Source organism: Trifolium pratense, linkage group LG4, assembly GCF_020283565.1.
Source record: "Trifolium pratense cultivar HEN17-A07 linkage group LG4, ARS_RC_1.1, whole genome shotgun sequence".
Taxonomy (NCBI): domain Eukaryota; kingdom Viridiplantae; phylum Streptophyta; class Magnoliopsida; order Fabales; family Fabaceae; genus Trifolium; species Trifolium pratense.
This window is the reverse complement of record NC_060062.1, coordinates 44,271,434-44,294,848: the sequence shown is the minus strand read 5'-3', so window position 1 is coordinate 44,294,848 and position 23,415 is coordinate 44,271,434. Positions and strand designations below refer to the sequence as shown.

Genomic DNA, 23,415 nt, shown 5'->3' with positions numbered 1-23,415 from the left:
TTTTGCAAGCACTTTCTATTTCCAATAAATTTAATATATTATGTTTAAAAAAAACAAAATTTAATATGTTATGTACCAAAAAGAATAGTTTTCCAACTATATAGCATCAAATATCAATTAGTTTTATTGAAAAAAAATAAGAGTAATTGACAAAGAGTACAATTGACAAATCGCATTCTTAAAACATCAAATTAAAGCGCTAAATCTGACGAAACTAGACAATTAAAAAAAATGGAGGGAGTAATAATTACGATTTAAAATAGTGTGTAAAGGTGTGCTTATCTAATAACTTGTAATACAAATTAAGATATTGATGTAACAAAAAAAAAATTAAAATATTGAGTTCAAGTGGTTAATGAGTTCCCTAAAATGAGTTATTTGAAAGAGTCCGATTCGATTATTGGTGTAAACAATTATTCTCTGAAAATCAGAGAGTTAATAAAAGAAAAAATGCAATACACATTACACATCCTTCTCTCTTTTTTTTTTAAGCACAAATATATTATATATAAGATAATTACACATAATCAAACTGTAGACAGACAACAAGCTGCGCCATTAAACCTTTTAGTATAACAAAACCAAATCTTCAAAATCTCTACCTTCAGAGACCTAGGCAACATAACATTATTATGCATAACTATTTGAACTCTTTTTAGAAGATCTGTAGTTTATGGTGCTAGAAAGCCAAAAGTGTCAAAAGTAAACAGTATAAAAACGTGTTGATTGTCAGAGCACGTTTTCTCGTATTTGACCATTTTGCTTGAAGCAGCTTTTAGGGCTTCCCATCCCACAGTAAAAACTCCATCCCTAGTCCCACAAGTGGGGAAACGTCAATCAAATATACACAAGCGTGTGTTTTCTCCTACTGATCCATACCACATAACATCCGTAGGTCGAAATGTCAATCTTTTTAAGTTTGAAATTTGAAGTTGTAGACTAAATTTTAGTTAGCCTCCATACAAATTAAGTTTGGAGTTGTAGTCTAAAGTTTATGGTATAATTGTATAATGTGGTTCTTTAAATTTGACGTTTGTAATAAATTAGTTTTTTTATGTCTTTCTAATAGTACTAAATTAGTTATTTTAAGTCAATAATGTTTACGCTATTATTATCTTCATCCAGTTTTGTTAATGGTGATGAACTTTTAATAACTATATATTGTCATTTCGTTTATCTACTGATGATGAAGTGACATGTTAACCCATTAAAACAATAATTCTTTTTTATTAAAAAAACCAAAGAAAACAAAATATATTCATCATCTTCCTCTCATCACCATTTTAAAATTCATAACAAAAACTGGTCGTCTTCATCTCATAATTCTGAAATCTAGAGGGAAAAAAGTTTATCATCTTCATCCCATCACTATCTTCAAATCTTAGGAGAAAAAAATCATCATCTTCATCTTCAAATCTAGTAGAAATTTTATCATCTTCATGTAAACAAATTTTGCAACCCAGATTGCAACCGGTTTGATCTCTCAAAGGTAGTGAGGTTGGGACCTCCGATTCAATTTTTTACTTAGTGATTCCAAACCAATTCAAGATATTCCCTTTGTCATGTACTCCCTCCAGCCGCATATGTAAGCAAAAATAGTTTTTTTTTTAATTCATTGAAAAATGATGTATTTAGTCTATATTTTAGATTAAATACATTCATTTTCCCATGAATTTAAAAGAACTAATTTTGCTTACATATGAGGCCGAAGAGAGTAATAATTGGCATATTTGAAACAAACATTTTTATAAATATAATTGTCACTTTAAATTTCTAATGCTATTTTTTCAACTGTATCATCGATCAATTTTATTCTTCCCCGCCTTACATAGTTGAAATACATCAGCACTTGAGAATTAAGATAGATAATTGTTACTTAGTTAGAAGGGATATTGTATGTAATATACAAAATTGAAATTCAAACTTTAAGTAATTTTACTTATTCACTTTAAAAAGTAAAATTTTAGCTATTAACTAATTTGACCAAAAAATTAAATAAAATAAGATGGATAATTGAGTAAACTTACTATTTTCTTTCTTTTATTTATAATTTTTTCTTAACATGTGTGAAATGATCAAATGTTACCATTAATGTGGGATGAAGGGAGTATTTGAAAACTAAACTTTTGTGACGTTTGTTTGGTTTTGTGGTGATCAAAATTCATTTTACTTAAAAGTGAGTTGAATGAAAATAATTTATACATGTTTAGATGCCTACATATTATTCAAGGGAGTTACTTTTGCCGCTTTACTGGTTATTCAAACACTGTGCATGATTTAAGTAGCGGACGCCTTTTTTTCCCTTCCAAAATGCCCTATTTTTACACATCCGCTATTTAAATCGCGGATGTGTAAAAATAGGACGCGCGAGTAACCGGTAGATGACAAAAGTAGCTTTCGTTACTTAATGGCAGTTGTTAAAAAAAAAATAGGCTTAATTAGTAAAATGGTCCCTTAAAGACATTTTTGGTTTCAGATTGGTCCCTTAAAGAAAAAAAGGTCAAAATAGGTCCCTTAAAGAAAAAAAAGTCCGAATAGGTCCCTTAAAGATATCTCCGTTAATCAGTTTGGTCCTATTTAGACCTCTTTTTAGGGACCAAACTGATTAACGGAGATGTCTTTAAGGGACCTATTCGGACTTTTTTTTCTTTAAGGGACCTATTTGGACCTTTTTTTTTTAAGAGACCAATCTGAAACCAAAAATGTCTTTAAGGGACCATTTTACTAATTAAGCCAAAAAAATACTTAATGCCAGAATGGGTTAGACCCATTAGGTCGACCCATTTAGTCCGTTAAAAATCCAAAGTAGCGACATGGCAGGTTGCTCTAATCAGGCCTAAATGATTAAAAAAATCTCCTTTTTTCAATATCTATTTTATAATTCATGACTAATTTTCTAATTTTTCTCTTATAGTTAGGTATCGTTTGACCTGACTTTTTTTCCTCTTATTTAGAGTTTATGCAAATAACTTATGCAATTTTTATATATTATTATAAGTTTGTCAAGGTACTTTATGATAAAATAGCTTATAAAATTAAAATTTTTACCAGTGTGAATTTATAAAATATCATAAAACTTAATTTATATTGCATAAACTGTTTACATAAACTTAAAAAAGCTGGGCCAAACAGACCGTTAGACATTAGACACATAGATAGAAGAAATTCATTTTGTTAAATTAATTACTTGAATTTTATGATTTTAGCCTCATGTTGCGAATAGTTTTTTAATCGACAAACTCATTAAGAAAAAAAAACTTTATCATCTTATCGACTTATTCTAAAAATTTTAGATTGAATCGTGAACTTTTGAATAATAAATTATTTTTCTTTTTTTTTTGGAGGAGAATAATAAATTCTTATATGTCCACGTTATCTCGTTAGTCTTTAATTAAAAAATATATACATAATTTTTGTTAATTTTAATTTTTTTTATTTATTTAAAGAATTTATCAGAAAGTTCGTCCCGACTCCCGACTTACCATAAAATAAGACGGCCTGATATTTCTATTTGTTAATGGAAGGAACCTCAATAATTCATAGTTCGACTGCGAGATGAGTAAAGTCTGATAAAAAATTGTTTCTATTATAGGAATTAAACTCAAGTTCAGCCGAACAATTTGTTATAGAGGGAACTCATACCGCCTGATCCCGATGTCTTAGTTTAATATTATATTATTAGTTGCCTCATAGAACTCATACTCGTTCTAGCTAAACTCATACTCGTTCTAGAGGGAACTCATTTCGACTATTGGTTGGTCCTTTTGTCGAGTTAGAATATTTTCTATTTTGTATTCTTTTCATTTCCTCCATTATTCTATGATTTTGAAAATTTAAATCTATCATCATGGAATTTGACTCTCAAGCAGCTTTAGATCTGATTGATAATACTCAGCATAATGACTTTCATCCTCGTGCAACTTTACTCTCTCTCATTAGAAAGCTCACTCATCTTCCTTGGATGATCTCCTTTGTTCATACTTTGGGAGAAGGGAATGAAAGTACTGATTGATTGACCAAATTTGGTTATACTAATATTGATTTCTTCAAGATTTGGACTCCTCCTCCTCAATTAGATAATATTATTCTTGCTGCTATCTCTGGGGTATATAGACAACGAATGACTTAATTGGTTTCTTTGTTTTTGTTTATTTTTCTCGTAATAAAAAAAAATACTAAATGAGTCTCATAAGTGTAACTCAAATGGTAGCTACCAGAGATATTATTAGAGTAGCTGAAGTTCGAATCTCATATTTCACATTTCTCCACATTTAAATGTGTGAGTCTAGCCACCAGGCTAATCGACAAAAAAAAAGTAAAAAAATATATACATCCCAAAATATTAAAAAATTGTAGTAATAATAAAAAAATAGAAATAATACTATACAAAAATAAATAGAAATAATAGAAAATCTTGTATCACCCTTATAGATGTAGTAAAATTAATTGGCTTAATTGCGTCCCTTTATTTTCACAATTTTTAAATTTTAGTCCTCGCAATTTTAATCCCCTATTTTATCAAATTTTGAAATCAGGTTCATCTTTAAGGTGATGTGGCAGTATTTTAATAAACACCATCCTCATCCCCCGTGACCATGAAACAAATTGCAAGGCTGATACAAATCCCTTTCAATAATTTCACTACAAAATTTAGCATCACAAACCTCACCCCCACCATGGCATGGCCGATTCACCACCACCATTTCAATTTCTATTTCTAAGACAAAACCCCTAAAGATGAACCTGATTTCAAAATTTGACAAAATAGGGGACTGAAATTCCTTATTTAAAAATAGGGGACCAAAACCCAAAAATTATTAAAATAGGAGGCTCGAAACTGCAATTAAGTCAAATTAATTTTTATCTATGTTGCATAGATGCGGGTATGGTACCAGTATCCGGTACCGGTACGTGGTACGACATTTAAAAAAAATAAATTAAAGTACGGGTACGCTCGTATAATTTTTTTTTAATATAGTTATATACTTAAAATAATAAAATTATATTCTTAAAACAATTAATTAAACATAAAAAATAGCAAACTTTAAAAATAAGACTATGCAGCTCTACTTTTAAAAATAAATAAAAAGCGAAGGAGGCTAAATCGATTCTAATTTTAAAGTAAATAAATCTTTATTAAAAAAAAAAAACAAAAGCTTCTACGTTTTAAAACAGAGGGTTTTCACTTTTCAGTCACCACTATCTCGAACCCTCTCATTCACCGCCGTCGTACCCACCACCGTGTCTCTTTTCTTCTTCACCTACCTTGCCACCACGTCTGAAACAGAGGTACATCTCTTCCTTCTCTCATATCTCTCACTTCAATCCTTATCCTCAAACTTGTTTTTTGCGTGTTTAGGTTATGGAATTGTCGATCGATGATTCAAAGAGTTACAAACCTGACAAGGAATTTGTAAACGAAGCTAAGGAATCACTCCTTGATCATAACTTGACTCAAAATACCGAGCTTTGGCTCCTTAGTTTGCCACCCCTTTCCAAGGTAAGCTTGTTCTTGTTCCTTCTTTATGCTTATGCTTATGATTTGTTTTTGTTTTATTTGTTTATTCTGAATTGAATTTTGATTAGTGTTCTTGCTAATTGAATGTAAAAAAAAAAGGGACTGGTACTGTGTTTGATTTTAAAATTGTCACCGGACAAACTGATGGCCAAGGGACAGAACAAAAACTGAAATTCTTGTCCCCGGAACCAGCTGACAACTTTTTGTCCTCTGCAGAAGTAGTCTAAAACACCAAAATAACCTTTTTTCTACCAAACATTGCACAACACAAAGTTTATTCAATATTTTAAACGTTTGTGCTGTTCTGTAGTAATTCATTGGACCCTAAGAGTGAAAACCATTTCAAAGTTAATAGTAATTCTAAAATTTATAGTTTGTTTGAGTTGATTAGGGTTTTCATGGATTGAGTAAATGTAAATGTTTTTGGAAAATTAGTTGCCATGTTGTTTTCGTACAAATAAACCCATGTTCAGGTCATCTCAAATCCGATGCGAGACTCTTAAGTCTTAACATAAACCTGATATGAGGTGACCCAATGAATATTGGAGGAGGCTCTCGTACCAATTTAGAGTTTTTGGTTGAACCTAACTCAACCCTACAAAACTGGCTTGGAAGATGAGAATTACCTCTACTTATAAATCCATGTTCAGGGCATCTCACGTTTGATGTGTGGCTCTTAACACTCATATCTCGAATTTAGATAGTGGATGAACCTTTATTTGATGTTGTGTTGATCATTCACGTTATGCTCTTCCTTTCTTTGTATTTTGGGTTGGCCAGGATTTGTTATCTGACATTAACGGGCAGGAACTGTCTCTCAAACTTCATGAGAATGGAACCGTGGCCAGTTTTGAAGGCGCATCTGGTAAATAAGATGAATCGAATTATGTGACATCATAAATGCCATATTCTCTTTTCAATTTCTTTATCTTTTATAGCATATTAAATGATTGTTTATGGTATGGCTACAGAATGAAAATGATTGTTGTGCAAGTTCGCTAATTTTATTGTCACTATGTTGGTAGGGAAAGCATATGGTTTTGTCAGCCTTGCTTCCATGGAGCCCGAGGAAACAGTTTTTATTTCCTCTGCTACAGATGTGAAAGTTGGTATGTATTTTTTTTCTCCAAAAACCTCCTGTGTTACTGTAATATTGTCTGAATTGATGAAGAGTGATTCTGTTTTGAGTTTCATCTCCACAACTCCCGGCATAATTGAAGTCACGAACTAGAAAACATGAACAATTCCATTGCTGCAAGTTTGCAATGAGCCCAACAGGCCAATGAGGTGCATGAACCCACCTCTAATAAGCTGAAACCTAGCTTTATCAGCTGAATCTAAACAGGACAACCCAATCCCAACATCCTCCACTAATGCAATGTGATGGATGGTAAAGGGCAGCCTACGCCCAAAAGCGATTATTCACTTGCCCCCTTGTCCATTGGGACCTCGTGGCATACAACCAAACCGATACCCGCTATATAGCTGCCCTGCTCTCTTTTTACAGCCTCGTGGACGAACTAAAGAAGGGAAGTTACAGAACGGGGCAGTTAAGAGAAGTAGACAGCAAGCTTTTCTCAGCCCCCTTAACCTCTATTATAAATATAACGCTAGCGCACCCCTATCTCTAATCTAAAGGGGCGTAAGCACTTAACTCGCTAGAGGATGGGGTTTATTCATTTGCATTCCTGCTAGCACGACAAAAAGCTCCGGTCTTCACTCTTTAGTAATTTTGAACCTTGTGATTTGTCAAATTGTATGTCAATTTTGAATTTGTTCGTCATTTTTGAACTGTGATGCTATGTTAGTACTTTACTAGTCTGGTGTAATCTGGTATCACTTTCTTCTGACTTGTAGGGTTTAGATACTGTAGTTGAACGTTTCAAACATTATTTCCATAGAAACTAGAAAGTCAACTTCATCGTCTATCTTGTATAAAGCTATTATTGTGAATGTTGGGCTTGCACAAAAGTAAGCATAGGCAAAATGTCGAATCCATTGACATGTAAAAAAAACTATAAGATTATTGACAAATGTACTTGAGTATCATTTACTGAGAAGATGATGAAAATTTGCTATAGCGGTATGGTCATGTGAGTTAAGGTTCCAGTAAGAAAAGTACATCGGACGAAAGAGTTTGAGAAAAGCGGACCAATAGCAAAAAAAACTTGCTTTAAATAAATAGTTTGTGTTAAATTGTTTTTTAGAGAGAAACAACTGACTCAATAATGTTTAACTGGTTTTTTTATTTTTTTGACAACTGTATTTTGAAACATGATACATGTTTTCATGTCCCTTTTCTGTTAATTGCTCTACTAAATCAAATTTACATTTATATATTAGGAGGGTATGTATGCTTGTATGGTTAGTTTAATATTTATTCATCTTACGTATTGTCTCCGAAGAAACCTCCAATCCAAAGCATGATTATTTTCCTTTAATTCATTATTTCCATTTTTTATATGAAGCAAAGATAAAGTGTGTGTATAAATCCAATATCCTTGAAGCTATATTGTAAATAGCTATCAATTCATTCATGAAATCGACCAATATATTTTTGCTGTAGCCTTATTTTTTCATTATATCTCACAAGACTCTTGATGTAAGTAGCTATCAATCCATACTTTTTTTAGTTAAACCACTAAAAAGAAATTTCTTTCTTTCTACAGCCGGAAAGATCTCACGCCGGGTTTCTATTGTCCATTACCCTGATGCTGAAGAACTCAAAAAGATTAGTAAAACTGATGCAAAACAAGCTTACAATTCTATGGCCGAGACTACCCCATATTTTCCTATGAAAAGTAATGTAAGGAATTCACGTGCATCAGCATCTAAAAGTAGCAGACTGAAGAGCTCATTATCCGAACTTGCTGAAAAATCTGAAGTGAACAAATCTAATGGAAGACCTGTGCGGGGATTATCCCGTGGTCACAGCTCTGGCGTTTCCGCAGTGTCTTCTGAACATTCTCATGGAGGAAAATCAAAGAAAAGAAAACAGACGGAGTAATTTTCCTTTACTTGACATATACTTTCTCCAGGGCCTTGTTAATTTATAGAATTAATAGTATACTTGAGCTATGTTATTTTCTTTATCTCTGTTTTTAATAGTGTATCTCTGATTAACGCATGTGGTTAACCTGGATGATTAATGGATATATTAAGATTCGACAACTCATTAGTCATCAACTTAAATTAGTTTATTTTTAATTTTAGTTTCTTTATTCATCTTTGGAAGGTTTGCTACAATCGCTTCGCAACTAATCACTACAATTGTTACAAATGCTCTAATGCTTATGAAACTTGTCTTAATGTTTTTTGGGACTGTCCTTTAGCAAGAAAAATTTGGAGTCCTCTCCTTAAAAGAAATAAGTTTTGATTACAGTTTTAGTTCTGTTATTTTTTGAAATTCGGTAACTCATTAAGCATCAACTACACCTTATGAACAATGAATTTCATGTTATCATACTTCATTAACATCTCCGTTGCATCCGGATGATCGAGAATTTGAAGGACATTGCTTGTTTGCTTTGCAAAACACAACTGCGGACACTCACGGTAGCTGCTCTTTGTTTGTTATATCTTATATCTCATGTCTGACAATGTTTTCTCATTAAATTTGTGTATTTATTTACACCACTCATATCATAAATCAAGTTCAAACTTCAAACTATGACATTTGCTAGAAGGCTGATACAAGTTCTCAGTTTCAAAAGCCTGAACTTCCCATTGAATTGAATATTAAACTAACATAGCATGCATGGTTTATTTTTTAAGGTTACACTTTGTTTTTCAATGGAACAGTAAAAATAAGTGCATTTTTGTCATTCCTCCTAATATTCTTGTTATCCATAATGTTGGGCAATAATATATAAAAACTGCATTGGCTGATTATTGAAGTTGGATTCATCAAAGAGTCACACTTGGATACTTGCATGATCCATAACCTTCAAAAAGGAAAACATACAAAGTATGAGTCAAACATAACATAACAAAAAGGATGTGATGAGTATGAAATGAATTTATAGTCATGATTATGACTTTTTCTTTTCAAAAGTGTTTTATTTATTGACAAATTTTCAGATAATTTTTAAACTACTGCATAATGTCTTAGGCAATTTAATAAGTTTCCAAATTTTGCTTATATGTACTACCGGTTCTAAAAACGAAGGCTTTGCAAAAGAAATTATTTAATCACCAGTAAATATTATCTTTACTAAAATAACTAATTTCTAAGATTCTATATAAGATTGTAAAATGAACTTTCAACAACTGAACAATTTAATTTTTTAAAAGATTATATCATATCTATGTCCATTAAGGAAATTTAATATTTGAAAATATATTTCTATAAAAGAATTAAAAAATAGAACTTACTTGGATCCTTTGCAATTTGGGTGGCGAGACCGTTGAAGTTACATGCTCCACCAAGATGTCTAAACTGAGACCAATAAGAACTAAATGCATAGCTAGCATGAGCCACCACCGAATCGGGTTTAAAACAGGGTTTTCCGGGTTGAATCGAATCACATGTTTGGTTTCCCTGCGAGCAAGTGTGTGACAGCGCCTCCACCACTGCCGTCTCATTTGCTCCCTCCGCCACCACACACCAAGCCTTCCCTTTATAATCCCTTGGTGGTGGCAATGGCTTAAACTTTGACTCCGGTGTCTTGCCAGAAAGGTCAATCTTGTAAATACTTGAACCATTCGGGTACAACAACCCAAAGTGACGCTCTGTTCCCAAACCCGTTTTCAAGTTCTCATTATACAAAGCAAATATAAAAGATGGAAGAATTGAACCTGGTCGAGCCGGTGTCCCGGTAGGAGGTTTTTTTGTGACTTTCTTCACAAAATTTCTATTATATGTGGCAGCATTGTGAATATTTGCACCAATTTGGTCCAAATCACCACCATTAGGCCAACCCGTTTCAGCAATAAATATTCGAATACCCGGAAACCCAAGCCGCTCCATTGCAAAATAAACTGCATCCACCATTTGATCAAACAAATTAGTATAAACCAAACCCGTACCCGAATCTTTAACCGTGATGTTTTTGGATTCAAAAAGAGCATAATCCAAGTTAATATTAATAGGATCCGAAACCCAAGCAAAAAATGGATACACATCTATGAAGAAAAAAGAGTTTGTGGCATGTAAAAACTCTAACATTGGTTTGATAACACTCAAAGCAATGTCATTTCTAAAAGTTCCATTTGAAGGTGGAAATGATGTTTGTAAAACATCCATTGCCAAAGGGGTTCCAACTTTAATTTTATGCAAATGAAAGGTAGTTAAGGAGTGTTTGATCCGGTGCATAGCCGGTACAATATGGGGCCATGTTTGATTTGATGTTGAGGAGATGAGTTCATTACCGACGAGGAGATACCGAATAAGTGTCTTTGGATAAAAGGGAACAACGTTGGATTGGATCCATTGGTTTGCAAGTGTTTGGTTAGAAGATACATTGGTTACAAGTTCATTGGGGAGCATGATGGATACTTGGATTCCGGTGTTTTTGAGTGCTTTGAGGATTTTTGGGTTTGCGTCGTAGATTTTTACGCGTTTGGCGTTTAGGTTTTTGATGAGAGACACTGAGGTTGTTGGTGTTGGAAGGTTGTTACCTAGTTCTCCATAGTTCACTCCTGGTTGTCCTGATATTTTTGCACCTGTGGTGTCATAGTCATGTTAGAGAATTGGCATTAGAGGAATGATTAATAGATACATCAAGATTGAACATATTTGAATGTATGATGTTAGGTAGATAATTAATAAATTACAACACTTGATCATATTAAAAAGTTGTAGAATTTAAGTGCTTACAAGCTCAAGTGCTTGCATATTTAAGTGATGCTTCTAAGTTCGAAGGTAGAGAATATTGATTTTTCTATATTTTTTTTCCTTACATTTTGAAAGATGATGGAATTAGTTTCATATGTTAAAAAAACACAAAGATTGTGATTTTGATTAATGTAGTGAATAAGGAGGAGAAGAGAAATTTGATCAAAAAAAAAAGGAGGAGAAGAGAAATAGAGAAAGAGGAATTGACTTACTTGATATAATGAATAAAGAAGATAAGATAAATAGATAAATCATAACCATAGTCATTACTTTCATTGGTACCATGTTTTCTTGGAGCTGCATAAGAGATTATGTTCGATTCTTTTAACTTTTTCTCATATATACATGAGTTCAGCAAAATCAATTCCTAGTGTAAGCTAATTTACAGCTAATTGGTTTAATGGAGATTGATCTAATCTGCAAAATTAATTCCATGTAGTATGCTAATTTACAGCTAATTGATATAATGCAATCAATTAAGTTGACTGCAACATGATGTGTAAAATTGAATTGAGATTTGTTTGGATCATAGTCACAATTTAATTATTATTTGTTCACAACTGATGAGTTGTATGTGGATGCAGAAGTTTGACATAAAAAAGGCATAGGCATTGACGTTGACTTTAAGGTGCGGTTTATAAGTAGCTATCATAATGAATGCAAATACTAGTTTTTATACCATATAAAATTGATCCTTTGATGGGAACTTCCATCAAATATACATTATAAATATCTATTACTAATAAGAAAATTTAATCATTTTGTTTATTTTTTTTCCCCAGCAATCTAGTGATTAGATTCATGCACATTTTAAGTGTGGAGAAGTGAAAAATCTAGTGTTCGAACCTCAACCTTACAATAATATCTCTGGTAACTATCAGCTGAGCTACACTTATCAAACATCGTTTTGTTTATTTAATTAACATATGATATGATACATTCTATTCACACCAACATAAATTGTTGTAACTAGTATCCTTATAGAGATCATATTCGTTTTTATTTTATGGAAAATGCTAAATAGTGCTCCCGGGGCACTGTTTAAGGAAGCAAATATAGTAATATGATATTGAACTTTGTGCAGTCAACACCTCGAAAATCTAAAAAGTATTATTTTCAATTTAAAAATTTCCTTTTTTGGTCACATATAAAAAGTTGATCACATATAAAAAAAGGGTTATGCTAACACTAATAGATATTAATGCAAAAGATGAAAAATTAAGAGATACATTTCAAGATATGAAGAGATGTAATTTCTTGGAGAAATGAAGTGAAACTACATAGAAAGTAACACAATGAATATGGATTTAGTAGTAATTATAATGTGAGTTAGTTACCTGTCCATAAATAGGGCTACTTGTGAAGTGTTGAAGCATCCCAGCCCTTAGGTGATTAATTATGATGTTTTCTCTTCCCGTGAATCTTTTATCCCCTGAATTTCCAATTTTGCCCTTGAAAAAACCTCGTTTCATAGAAACCGAAGTTTTTTTTTGCCTTGAAAACAAATTTCGGTTTCTAAAAACTGAAATTTACTCTGAATTTGCACTAGTAAAAATTCGGTTTCTGTGAACCGAATTTTTCTGCAAGGGCAAAATTGGAATATTGGGGGTATAAAAGATTCACGGGAGGTGGGAAGAGAAAACATCATTAATTATATTGAAATTTTTTGCATCCCCCAATCATCTTAGAGAGATGAGGGTGTAGGTGATAAATTAATGTGTAAAATGTGAGTGCTATCATTATTTTTAACTCTTGTGTAGAAGTATTGTAGGGTCATACACATATTGGGTTGAATTATAATCATGTATATTTGTGATAGTGGATACATTTGTTGAGGTTTTTCGTGTATGTAGGCAAGAGATGTTAGGTTAGACAACGTAAATCATTGTGTGTTCTATTATTGTCTTGATGGTGTGATAATCTAAGAGCTATTGGTGCGATTAGGCGTCCGACATACATGAGCATTGAAGCACAACGAAGTTGGCGGCAGATGCCTCCTTGTATGGAAAGTCTTCCTAACAATGTGAAGGTCAAGTGACATGTCTTGTTGGTTGTTGCTATATGCTAACGACAATACAAATATACGTGAAGTGTCACCATTCAATGCTTGCAGTAATATCTAAATTAAAGCAATGGGGTGGGAACACACTTGAGGTTGTTGATTCCAAGTGAACTTGCTAAGATAAAAAAAACAATAAGAGCAAACAATGATGACAAAAGTGAAGAGAAGAAAAAATCAGATGGTCACATTGTCTACATCGCAATGAGATTCTGTTCAGAAACAAGGATTATGACTTGTTCTGTTTGATGGATTTAATAAAATAGTTTTGATTCACTTCAAAATTGGTAGGTCTTTCTTTAGTCATAAATATGTATTTGGCACTCTTATCAGATAATTATGGATCCCTTTTATCCTTTTGATCTTCGTTGGTCTAAACAAAACTTGTATCCCTTTTCTAATATATGTATTGTTACCAAAATAATACTATGGTTTTTTTCTTTTTACATCTCTCAATCTCTAACTATTTAAACCATACTCTTCATGATCAATCCTTCTATGCTCCGTCAAATTACTAAACGAATAATAAAATCCAGTACAACACAAACAACTAAACATTTCCTTCTGTCAGCAATTCAGCACAATGCATAAAAGTTAATTTTCCAACTATATAGTCTCGTTGCTTCTTTATTTCTTTGAAACAAGGGTCATTGATTACAAAATGATAATCAACTAATATTCCTTGATAAAGGAAAACTGGACGATTGCCGGAAAAATTGAACATTAGGCATAACTGTTCGAAGAAATAACAACAGTTAAATAATTACATCAATTGGGTGATCAAAAGTTACACCTAGGCCTTACAAAATGGCCATAATGTGGCCTGTCAAGTCGAACTATAAGAAAAAACAGGTCATTAAATGGACTCTACATGCAAAGGCTTTTTATAGAACTGCAGCAGAAGAGAAGAAGAAACCACACTAAGAGAAGATGCAGCCATGCAAGCACCAGCAAGCCATGGGGGCAATCTGATTCCGGTAAACGGGTACAAAACACCAGCAGCAATTGGCATGCCTAAAATGTTGTAACCAAGAGCCCAAATGTAGTTCAATCTGATGCGAGACATGGTCTTTCGAGATAGATCTATGGCTGTAATCACATCTTCCAAGCTGCTTTTGATCAGAACTATATCAGCAGCTTCTATAGCTACGTCAGTTCCAGCACCAATTGCCATACCAACATCAGCAGCAACTAAGGCCGGAGAGTCGTTTATTCCATCACCTACCATTGCCACAGTCATTCCCTTCATCTGCATCCAGTTTCAATAAAAATAAAAAAACAGAAATCAGAAAGTGTTTCCATCTTTGTCAGATGATCTCCGATATTGTGCCTTTATAACCAAGATGTGTCAATTACATTAATTCATCATATCAACTTGAAAAAAAAAAGGTTTTAGCATGAGTTTCATATAGCTAGCTTAGAAGCCTTACCTGCAACTCTTTCACCTTATCAGCTTTGCCTACTGGATCTGTCTCCGCAAAAACCTGATCAATACCAACTTCATTTGCAATAGCAGTTGCAGTAGCATGGTTATCCCCAGTCACAATGACACTTGTGATGCCCATGGAGTGGAGAAACGATATAACACGTTTAGCCTCTGGCTTTACTGGGTCGGATACAGAGAATGCTCCAGCAATCTTTCCATTAATTGAAACTAAAACACAAGTTCTAGCAAGAATCTCATTTTGAGAGATGTACTTCTCAGCCTCAGAAGATATTTTAACATCACAAGCATGCATGAGTCTCTTGTTTCCAACTAAAACTGTTCTATCACCAACTTTTCCACTTACCCCGGCTCCCATGTGTACCTCAAAATCAACAACATCTGGCACTTCCTCAGGACAAGAACCGAAATTCTTGCGCAGCTTCTTTGCATGTGCAACAACAGCTTTTGCTATGGGGTGTTCGCTACTTGCCTAAAAATTTGTACATATAATTAGCTTATATATTATGGAAAAATTTAATTAAGATATTTAGATTTGAAAAGCGTCGCTGTCATTGAGAATTGCTCTTTTTGTTTTTCATTTCATTAAACAAATTGGGAACCTGGTTCTATTTAGTTCTACCAAGTACCAACATTATGTTGGTTGGTACGGGTGGAATTTGACTTAAAGCAAGGTCTCGCGCTAGGGCCTTGTGGATGAAAACAAACTGTTTGAGAGAGGAGACCCCACTAAAGATTATCAACAAAGATTAGTTACCGACAAAGCCAGTGGATACTTTATATAAAACATGTTTGATAAAAAAATATAGTTCTCTCTATAGCAGGATCCAGGACAGTGTCAATCCGTTCCACAGATCTTATCTTACATTTGCATGAGGATGATTCCACGACTCAAACCACAGCAGCAAGCCAGCAACTATGATCATTGTGCCAAGGCTTTTTTTTCTCACACCATTAAACAAATACCAAATCAAAACCCGAGGATTACACACTATTTAGAATCATTTTCCCAAATCTCCCAAATGAAGACAAAGTGCTTCCGTTCTATGTTTTTTAATATTTATTTGCTACCTATTTTATTTTACAATAAAAGCACTCTAAATTAACCCAAGCAAAAATTCTTAGCTTTTGTGAAATAAAACTAAATTTCTTCGCTCAAAACTAAATTTGATTTCTTTTTCTATATTCTTCAATAACTTTTGCACAGGCTCCAAAAATGTCAATAAAAATGATACTATAAAATTTGCAGACATTCAAATAAGTACAGTATGCAACATTAAAAATAATACCTCCACAGAAATTGCCATGTCACATAACACCTCCATAGAAAATTCATGAAACAGCACTGCACTAACTACTACGGGCTTCCCAACTGTTAGTGTCCCAGTCTTATCAAATACAATAGTTTTTACCTGCATTGAAGTTAGGGACAATGAATAAGATTTCATTTTAATAATATAAAGTGAAATTTTAGGAATGTGTTTGCATATTTATTTGTATCAAATAAAAACTACCAGATTATGCAAAAGATGAATGTCGTAGATACACTAAAAAGTGAAACAAAGCAATCTTAGCACCAAAAAAGTTTATGCCTTTGACGGTGATATTAATGCAAACACTACAAATAAAATATGTGAAGAAGATTTCCTTCTTGAACTTGGCTGGGTTTTGATGATAACAAACTCACATCACAAAAGAAGAAAGCTTATGGAGGCTCAACAAGAGGAAACAAGATGAAGACCAAGTCTTAGGCTTTTTATTTAAATTATTTGTAAGTATGGTCCTTATCTTTGATTTATTACTTTTAATAAATATATAATGCTTAGAAATTATTTTAAAATTAATTACACATAAATTTCTAAGTTAAATATAAAAGTCCATATGAAGCAAGCTTTTAAAATTATAAAAAGCTGATTTTGAAAAATAGGTGTCAGGACCTTTTAAATCTGTCCGGTCGTTAACCATTTTAAAATGATCTGTTGCTGTTGGTATTTTCATTTTCTATTTGTGATCATTAAGAAGCACTTTAAAATATATCTATATGCTAAGATCATTTTAAGTTATATCTATAAATATATTTGTGATCATTACGATTGATACCAACTTTCATATTCCAATATGCTAAGATAGAAAAATCACTTTCTCACAAAAACTTTCAAATATTATTTTGTGAAACCTTGATTATATTTTCATTTCCAAAAAGGTTTCTGAGCATTAAGTTATATGCATTTGAAAGTGATATTGATTTGATAACAGCCATACACATTATTTCTTCAACACTTGTTTGTAAATTCTCATCATAGTTTTGTTGAGAATTGTTGTTAAGATAGTGGGGTGCTATCTTGTGTTGTATGAGAATTTCATCATAGAGTTTGGTGAAGATTCTTGTGGTTAAAGATAGTGGGGTGTTATCTTGTGTTGTATGTTAGAAAGATTGTTAGGGGGTCTTGGGGTAAGATTGCTTGTAACAAAGATTCTAACATAGTGAAATCCTTCACGGGGTGTGAAGGTACTGGACGTACCCTTAGGTTAGGAGGGGAACCAGTATAAATCTTTTGTGTCCTTCTTATCTTCCCTTCTCTCTCTATTTTTCTGCATGTTGTTCTTACCCTCATCATAACTTTCAAAGAAAAATAAATGAATCCACAACATCTCTAAAATAACCGAAAAATCTTAAAACCTAATTCACCCCCCTCTTAGGTTGCCCTCTTAAACTTACAAAATATTGTGTGCCTACGCGAGAACAATTTACATACAACTCAAAATAAAAGGGAAAGGTTCACTCACATGTTGTGTTAAAAATAAAATATTTACAAACTTCCATTTAGTATATTCTCCTAATTGGAGAACAATTTACATACAACTCAAGATATGAAGCAGCAGGAAATAGAAATGTCATTACCTTGTGTGCTTTCTCCAGTGCATCTCCACCCTTGATGAGCACTCCTTGAGAAGCACCTATGCCTGAAGCCACCATGACTGCAGTTGGTGTAGCTAGACCCAGAGCACATGGACAAGCAACAACCAACACAGAAATGGCAAACTGCAAAGCAAGCTCAAATGCATCCATTCCTTTTGGTATCCAATGTTTAGGGTAAAATCCAGCTTTCCCCGGAATGAACCACCCCAGCCAAGTTGTGAGTGCTACAACAACCACCTAAGGATGCAACAATAAAGTAAGCACCTTCACAGGGATAATATATGGTAACTATCATTGCAATGCCGGTGTCAGTTAAGAGATAAAGTTATGCAGTATCTTTATCATCTCTTCATTTTTAGTCCAATCATAATAGCATGTAAACAAAAAGATGGCATTAAAGTATTAAACATGAGAGTTAATCACAGAACTGATGACATATGCCATTTCTTGAAATACTTCTACATGAGCATGAATTCCTAGATCCCAAATCTGAAATTATTATATTCAATGCCACGTGCAAGATTAAAAAAAAAAAAAAACAGTTCAGAGGGAATCAACATCGACAATAATCAAAGGTTACCACTGGCAGTGGTGTTCAGACTTCGGAGAGCATCGGCAGAGACATTGCAGGTGCAACCAACAATGGTACTTGAATTTTGCCAACAGCAGTGGTTTCTTAAATTTATAGGCGACAATGATAATAATCAAGAATAAAAATGAATTGGTTTTAAACTTTTAGCTTTGATAGTTGAAATTCCAATTCCTAGGGTCTTAGACTAGTATGGATTCAATATATCGAAAATTATAAGTAAACTGGTTGTTTTTTAATTCCATCGAATTGGAATAGCAATTTTGGGTTACACACTTGTTGTGCCATGTGGCAAGGATTTGACTCCATTTATTATCACCACAGTTTCTTGTAATAAAAAGACAGATTTGATTTGTAAATCCAGACCTTTTTCTTTTTTTTTTCAAACACAGCCCAACAAGATAATTGGAATTGCAAGGTCCAAGTCAATTTCCATCTTCAAGGCTTAATTTCAAATCTAACTCCACGCATCAACCAACATAAAAATGCCTAGTTAAGAAAAAATACTCACTATTGGAACAAAAACCCTTGAAATATCATCCGCAAGTTTTTGAACTGGTGCTTTGGCAAGTTGAGCAGCTTCTACAAGTTGAACAATTTGAGAAAGGGCAGTGTCTGATCCAACATGTGTAGCCTTAACCAACACGCAGCCATTCTCATTGATCGTTCCACTGATAACCTGTTCAACACATTTTGAAAAGTTAAAAATGTTCTCACCACTCTATCATGCCACCTTTTCATAATTTAAACCACTATAACTGGGATAAAAAAATAGAGATTGTACACATTTCCCTCTCTTTACAATACATCACAGAGCACATTCACTCTCTCACTTTTTGGTTACACCCGGTGTTAGTCATTTCTAATCTATCTTTTATAGAACTCTCACCCGCGGCATCTACGCTCAACTTCTTCATTTGTGTTTGTCATTAATTTGTTGGATTTCTCCTGATCTCCTAATCCGTAACATAAAAAAAAAAAATACAATTAACTACAGGACCGAATGCATGTATATTACCTTGTCACCTGGACTTTTGGCAATGGGTATTGCCTCTCCAGTGATCATACTTTCATTTGCATAGCTTTGTCCTTTTATAACAATACCATCAATGGGAATTTTGGCCCCAGGCACAATCTTAATTATGTCATTTTTTTGTATAAGTTGAGTGTCAATTTCTGTCTCTGTGATGATATTTGCATCAGTATCAATATCTACTAAATAAGCTTTATCAGGAACAAGTTGTGTCAGCTTTCCTAAAGCATCTGATGTTTTCCCTTTAGCCACAATCTCCAAATATTTTCCCAATAGAATAAAGGATATCAACATGGAACTGGTCTCAAAGAAGTCTTGTCCTTGAAATGTATCTGAAGTCAGTGCTTTTATTACAATATATAATGAGTAAAAATAAGCAGCATTAGTGCCTAACGCAACCAGCACATCCATGTTAGCAGATCTTCTCCTCAGTGCATGATATGATCCCACATAGAACCTAATAGTGTTAATAACAGTCATTGTTAAATGATTATACAAACCTCTATCAATAGAAAACAGATACATAAAACCATCTTTTGGCTAATAACTAATAATAAAGATAACAAGAAACTGGGTTTAAATGCTTAACATATAGTAGTAGTACCTTTTTCCAACTATGAACTGCACAGGCGTGCAAAGGATCCATCTTAAAAACAACCCAAGAGTAAGCATATTGTGGACCTTATAGTTCAGCCAGTTGCCATATGGAGGAAGCATGGGAAGCACCATGGCAAACACGAACACAGGTACAGAAAACAAGCAGCTGATTAAAAACTGATCCCTATACATACGAATTTCATTCACCTTATCCTTTTCTCTTCGTCCCGAAGGAGAATACAAAGTTGCTCGATACACCTTGGAGCCACGGCTAGCTTCCTGAACACAGTGAATGAGAGTTCTAGGCCCTGTAAAATCCGGATCATAGCTAACGGTAACGATAAGTTCTAGGAAATCCATTTCAACACGATTCACACCAGCAGCTAACTCAAGATAAGACACTAACACATTAGCATCTTCTTCAGAATCAATCCCTTCGAGTTTTAGATGAACTTTGTTCGCATCATTCCCAGAACTAATAAGCTCTGCTCCAAAACCCGCATCTTCGACCGCTTCAATTATCTTTTCGGGATCGGCAAGGCTAGGATCATAATGCACTTTTGCCTCCTCTAATGCTAAACCAACAATTGCCCTTTTCACTCCATCAATCATTTGAAGTGCTCTCTCAATAGACTCTGAACAACTTGTACATGCCATTCCTTTAATCCTAACTCGGCACACCGATATATCTTGGTCATGATCATGAACTTCATTAACCTTAAACCCACTCTCTTCTATGCTTTCTTTTATTCTTTTTGACTACATTAAAAAAATAATCCATAACTAAAAACATAACTCACTACCTTAACATGAATCCATAATTCAGTACCAATACTTTACATGAGATAAATGCTAGACATGCCTATGTGAATAACAGCAGAATAGATCATGAAATTCATATAATAACAAGGCTTAATTATGCAAATGCTTCACACAAATATCAAGAGTTTTGGTTTTAGTCCTTGTAAAAAAAATTGTCTTTGTTTTTAGTCCTTGCAATGTAAAATATTTTTATTGTAGTCCTTAAAATAAGGACTAAAATGAATTTTACAGGACCGATTTCAGTAAGAAATGATTGATTTTATGTAAGTTTGGTTCTGCGTGAGAAAAATTGATTCCGACTAAAATTAAGTTGAAGATAAAGTAACGATTTATGTTTGAATACATTCATGTAAAAATGAGTTGAACAGTAGATTTGAGTTTAGAATTCAATTCTACAATCAGAATCTACAATTTCTAGATTGAAGTAAAATCAATTCTATAATCTCAGAAGCTACAATTTCTAAATTGAAGTAAAATCAATTCTAGAATCAGAAGCTACAATTTTCAGCTTAAGTATAATCAATTCTGGATACGAACATGTTAAAGTCTACTTAAAAACTTAAAAAAAAAAAAAGCAAAATGTGTGATATATTTGCAAAAACTTAAATAAATAAATAAATAAATAATAATAATAAAATTACAGGTACTAAAAAAACAAAATAATGAAATATTTGTAGCTACTAAAAGCATATTAAATCCTAATAATACTAGTAATAATGATGATGAATGATGATGATTGTGTTTGCTTACAGTTATGAGTTTAGGAACAAATTTAACGGCAGCACGACCATCAAGCGACGAAACTGCAATACTTTGAACGCCGTTAAGATTCTTAAGAGCCGATTCAATAGAATTAACACAGGAAGCACACTTGATATCGCTAATTTGAAACGTAACCGTCCTAACGACGACGTTTTCATCTGTAGACGACTGTAACAAAGGAATCTTCACATCATCAATTTCATCACCTTCCATAATTGAATCAAATCGAAAAAATTGAGAGAAATGAAAGAGTTTAGGGTTTTGTATTCGAAATTCGAATATTGAAGAAGGTGAAGAAAAAGAGATAGAGAGAGAAATTTGTTTTGGAGAGATAAAAGTGAGTACGTGACTGCGTGCGTCAGTTTGAGTTGGAATGGAGGTGGAAGGTATATATGCCCACTTTGTTGTTTGTGGTTTTAAACTTTTGAAATGGTTAACGACTTGTGACTTTCTTTTTCCCACCAAAAGTGTTCTTTTTTCCGATTCTGCCCCTTTATTCTTTATGCTAAATGGGTGGTGTTGTTGTTTCCGTCAACGAGGACTTATTCGGTATTTTGTTTCTATGTGTGGCCGGCAAACCCTAGGGTGTGATTTCACATAATTTCTCTATCTCATTTTTTTCTTCATTTTAGCATCGGTATCCGGTCCACCGTACCATTTAATCTGGTTTGAGTCAGTTTTTATATTAATTGTTTTAGCTTTTTCTCGATTGTGATTGTAGAGGATCCAACTACCAAGTCTAGTATCAATTACTACTGAATCAACTAACGATTGGTTCATAGTGTCAACTTTAAAATCATAAAGATTCTACCCCTTATGCTAAATGATGAATTTTAAATGATATATTTAATTATTTAAGATTTTGTTTTAATGATGTATAAACAATGTTATTTAATTTTTTTATTGAGCAAATTTCAACAAATCTTTTTGAAGTATTTATTGAACAATGTTAGGTAAACATAAACAACTAATGAGTAAAGGAATAAAGAAAATAGGTAAATGCCAATAAAAACAATTAACAATGTGATCACTGCATTTCCATTTGGATACAAACTACTGGATGCACAAGCATCTTTATTTGCAAACAAAAACTTAAAAATTGAAAAATGTATTCTAATTTGGATTTGGAATACGATACTTGATGCAATCCATATAAGTAACAAAAATTGCTTTTTTCGCCCCCCCATGTTCCTCTTAAACCCCCCAAAAATCCCAAAATAACCTTGAATTTGGGGGGTTTAGGAAGCTATGGATCCTAGGATCCAAAATATATTATGTGTGTTCGTGGGATCCGAAACAAGCCAATTATAGATGGGAACACGTTTTGGGGGGCGAAAATTGTGCTTATACGTTGGTTTGGAGTCTACAATCCAAAACCAATTATGTTCGGATTCTGCGAACCGAAATTGTCACGAAAATCACAGGTTTGGATCCTGCGAACCGAAATGGTCACTAAAATTACAGGTTTGGAGTGTACAGTCCAAAATCAAGTTTTCTGCAAAATTTTTTTACAGTTTTACAAGCCAACATTATGCATGTTCGGAATTTGCTCTTTTGCACTAAATTAAAAGTTAAAAATAACCATTGTCATTACATATGATAACTTCAAACATAATCAAATAAATCACAACTTCAAACTCTAAAACGTAAATTACAACTTCAAACTTAAAAACAATTCAAGTAAAATGAGTTCGTCTTCATTTGGCTCCATCTTCATTTGTCTCTCACAACTACAGGATCATCTTCATTTGTTTTCATCTTCATGTCACCTTTTTCATTCTTCATGAGTTCGTCAAACTCAACCATCCGGTCCATAAATGTATCCTCCCAAGTCT

The 23,415-nt window shown here is 33.2% G+C and overlaps 3 protein-coding genes across 4 annotated transcripts; 1 reads left to right on the top strand and 2 right to left on the bottom strand.

The window, feature by feature from the left end:
• The first annotated feature begins 5,129 nt into the window (after positions 1-5,129).
• LOC123923875 (mediator-associated protein 2) lies at positions 5,130-8,704 on the top strand. Its single transcript, XM_045976620.1, has 5 exons — positions 5,130-5,289; positions 5,360-5,500; positions 6,299-6,383; positions 6,544-6,627; positions 8,188-8,704. Exons 2-5 carry the CDS (start codon positions 5,363-5,365, stop codon positions 8,523-8,525), a joined length of 645 nt encoding a protein of 214 aa, XP_045832576.1. The 5' UTR covers positions 5,130-5,289; positions 5,360-5,362; the 3' UTR covers positions 8,526-8,704.
• A 456-nt stretch (positions 8,705-9,160) lies between these two features.
• LOC123923874 (probable glucan endo-1,3-beta-glucosidase A6) lies at positions 9,161-11,952 on the bottom strand. Of its 2 annotated transcripts, none has more exons than XM_045976618.1 (3): positions 11,567-11,952; positions 9,893-11,182; positions 9,161-9,462 (listed from the first exon to the last, which is right to left on the bottom strand). In XM_045976618.1, the coding sequence occupies exons 1-3, from the start codon at positions 11,655-11,657 to the stop codon at positions 9,425-9,427; spliced, it is 1,419 nt and encodes a 472-aa protein (XP_045832574.1). In that variant the 5' UTR covers positions 11,658-11,952; the 3' UTR covers positions 9,161-9,424. The 2 variants fall into 2 exon arrangements, with proteins under 2 accessions (XP_045832574.1, XP_045832575.1); XM_045976619.1 differs by lacking the exon at positions 11,567-11,952 and adding an exon at positions 11,337-11,485.
• A 2,165-nt stretch (positions 11,953-14,117) lies between these two features.
• Positions 14,118-22,037, bottom strand: LOC123923873 (copper-transporting ATPase HMA4-like). The gene is made up of 8 exons (XM_045976617.1): positions 21,569-22,037; positions 20,004-20,755; positions 19,385-19,856; positions 18,878-19,045; positions 17,760-18,014; positions 16,147-16,269; positions 14,844-15,329; positions 14,118-14,662 (listed from the first exon to the last, which is right to left on the bottom strand). Exons 1-8 carry the CDS (start codon positions 21,791-21,793, stop codon positions 14,270-14,272), a joined length of 2,874 nt encoding a protein of 957 aa, XP_045832573.1. The 5' UTR covers positions 21,794-22,037; the 3' UTR covers positions 14,118-14,269.
• Positions 22,038-23,415: the final 1,378 nt, after the last annotated feature.

Bases quoted from the DNA above. Each gene is read 5' to 3' on its own strand.
- LOC123923875 (XM_045976620.1), top strand. From the start codon at position 5,363: ATGGAATTGTCGATCGATGATTCAAAGAGTTACAAACCTGACAAGGAA. The intron at 5,501-6,298 runs GTAAGCTTGTTC...TGGGTTGGCCAG, and splicing joins GTTTGCCACCCCTTTCCAAG to GATTTGTTATCTGACATTAA. The intron at 6,628-8,187 runs GTATGTATTTTT...TTCTTTCTACAG, and splicing joins TGCTACAGATGTGAAAGTTG to CCGGAAAGATCTCACGCCGG.
- LOC123923874 (XM_045976618.1), bottom strand. From the start codon at position 11,657: ATGCAGCTCCAAGAAAACATGGTACCAATGAAAGTAATGACTATGGTT. The intron at 11,183-11,566 runs GTAAGTCAATTC...ATGACACCACAG, and splicing joins TTCTTTATTCATTATATCAA to GTGCAAAAATATCAGGACAA. The intron at 9,463-9,892 runs GTAAGTTCTATT...TCCTTTTTGAAG, and splicing joins CCAAATTGCAAAGGATCCAA to GTTATGGATCATGCAAGTAT.
- LOC123923873 (XM_045976617.1), bottom strand. From the start codon at position 21,793: ATGGAAGGTGATGAAATTGATGATGTGAAGATTCCTTTGTTACAGTCG. The intron at 16,270-17,759 runs GTAATGACATTT...ACTTCAATGCAG, and splicing joins CACTGGAGAAAGCACACAAG to GTAAAAACTATTGTATTTGA. The intron at 14,663-14,843 runs GTAAGGCTTCTA...AACTGGATGCAG, and splicing joins ATAAGGTGAAAGAGTTGCAG to ATGAAGGGAATGACTGTGGC.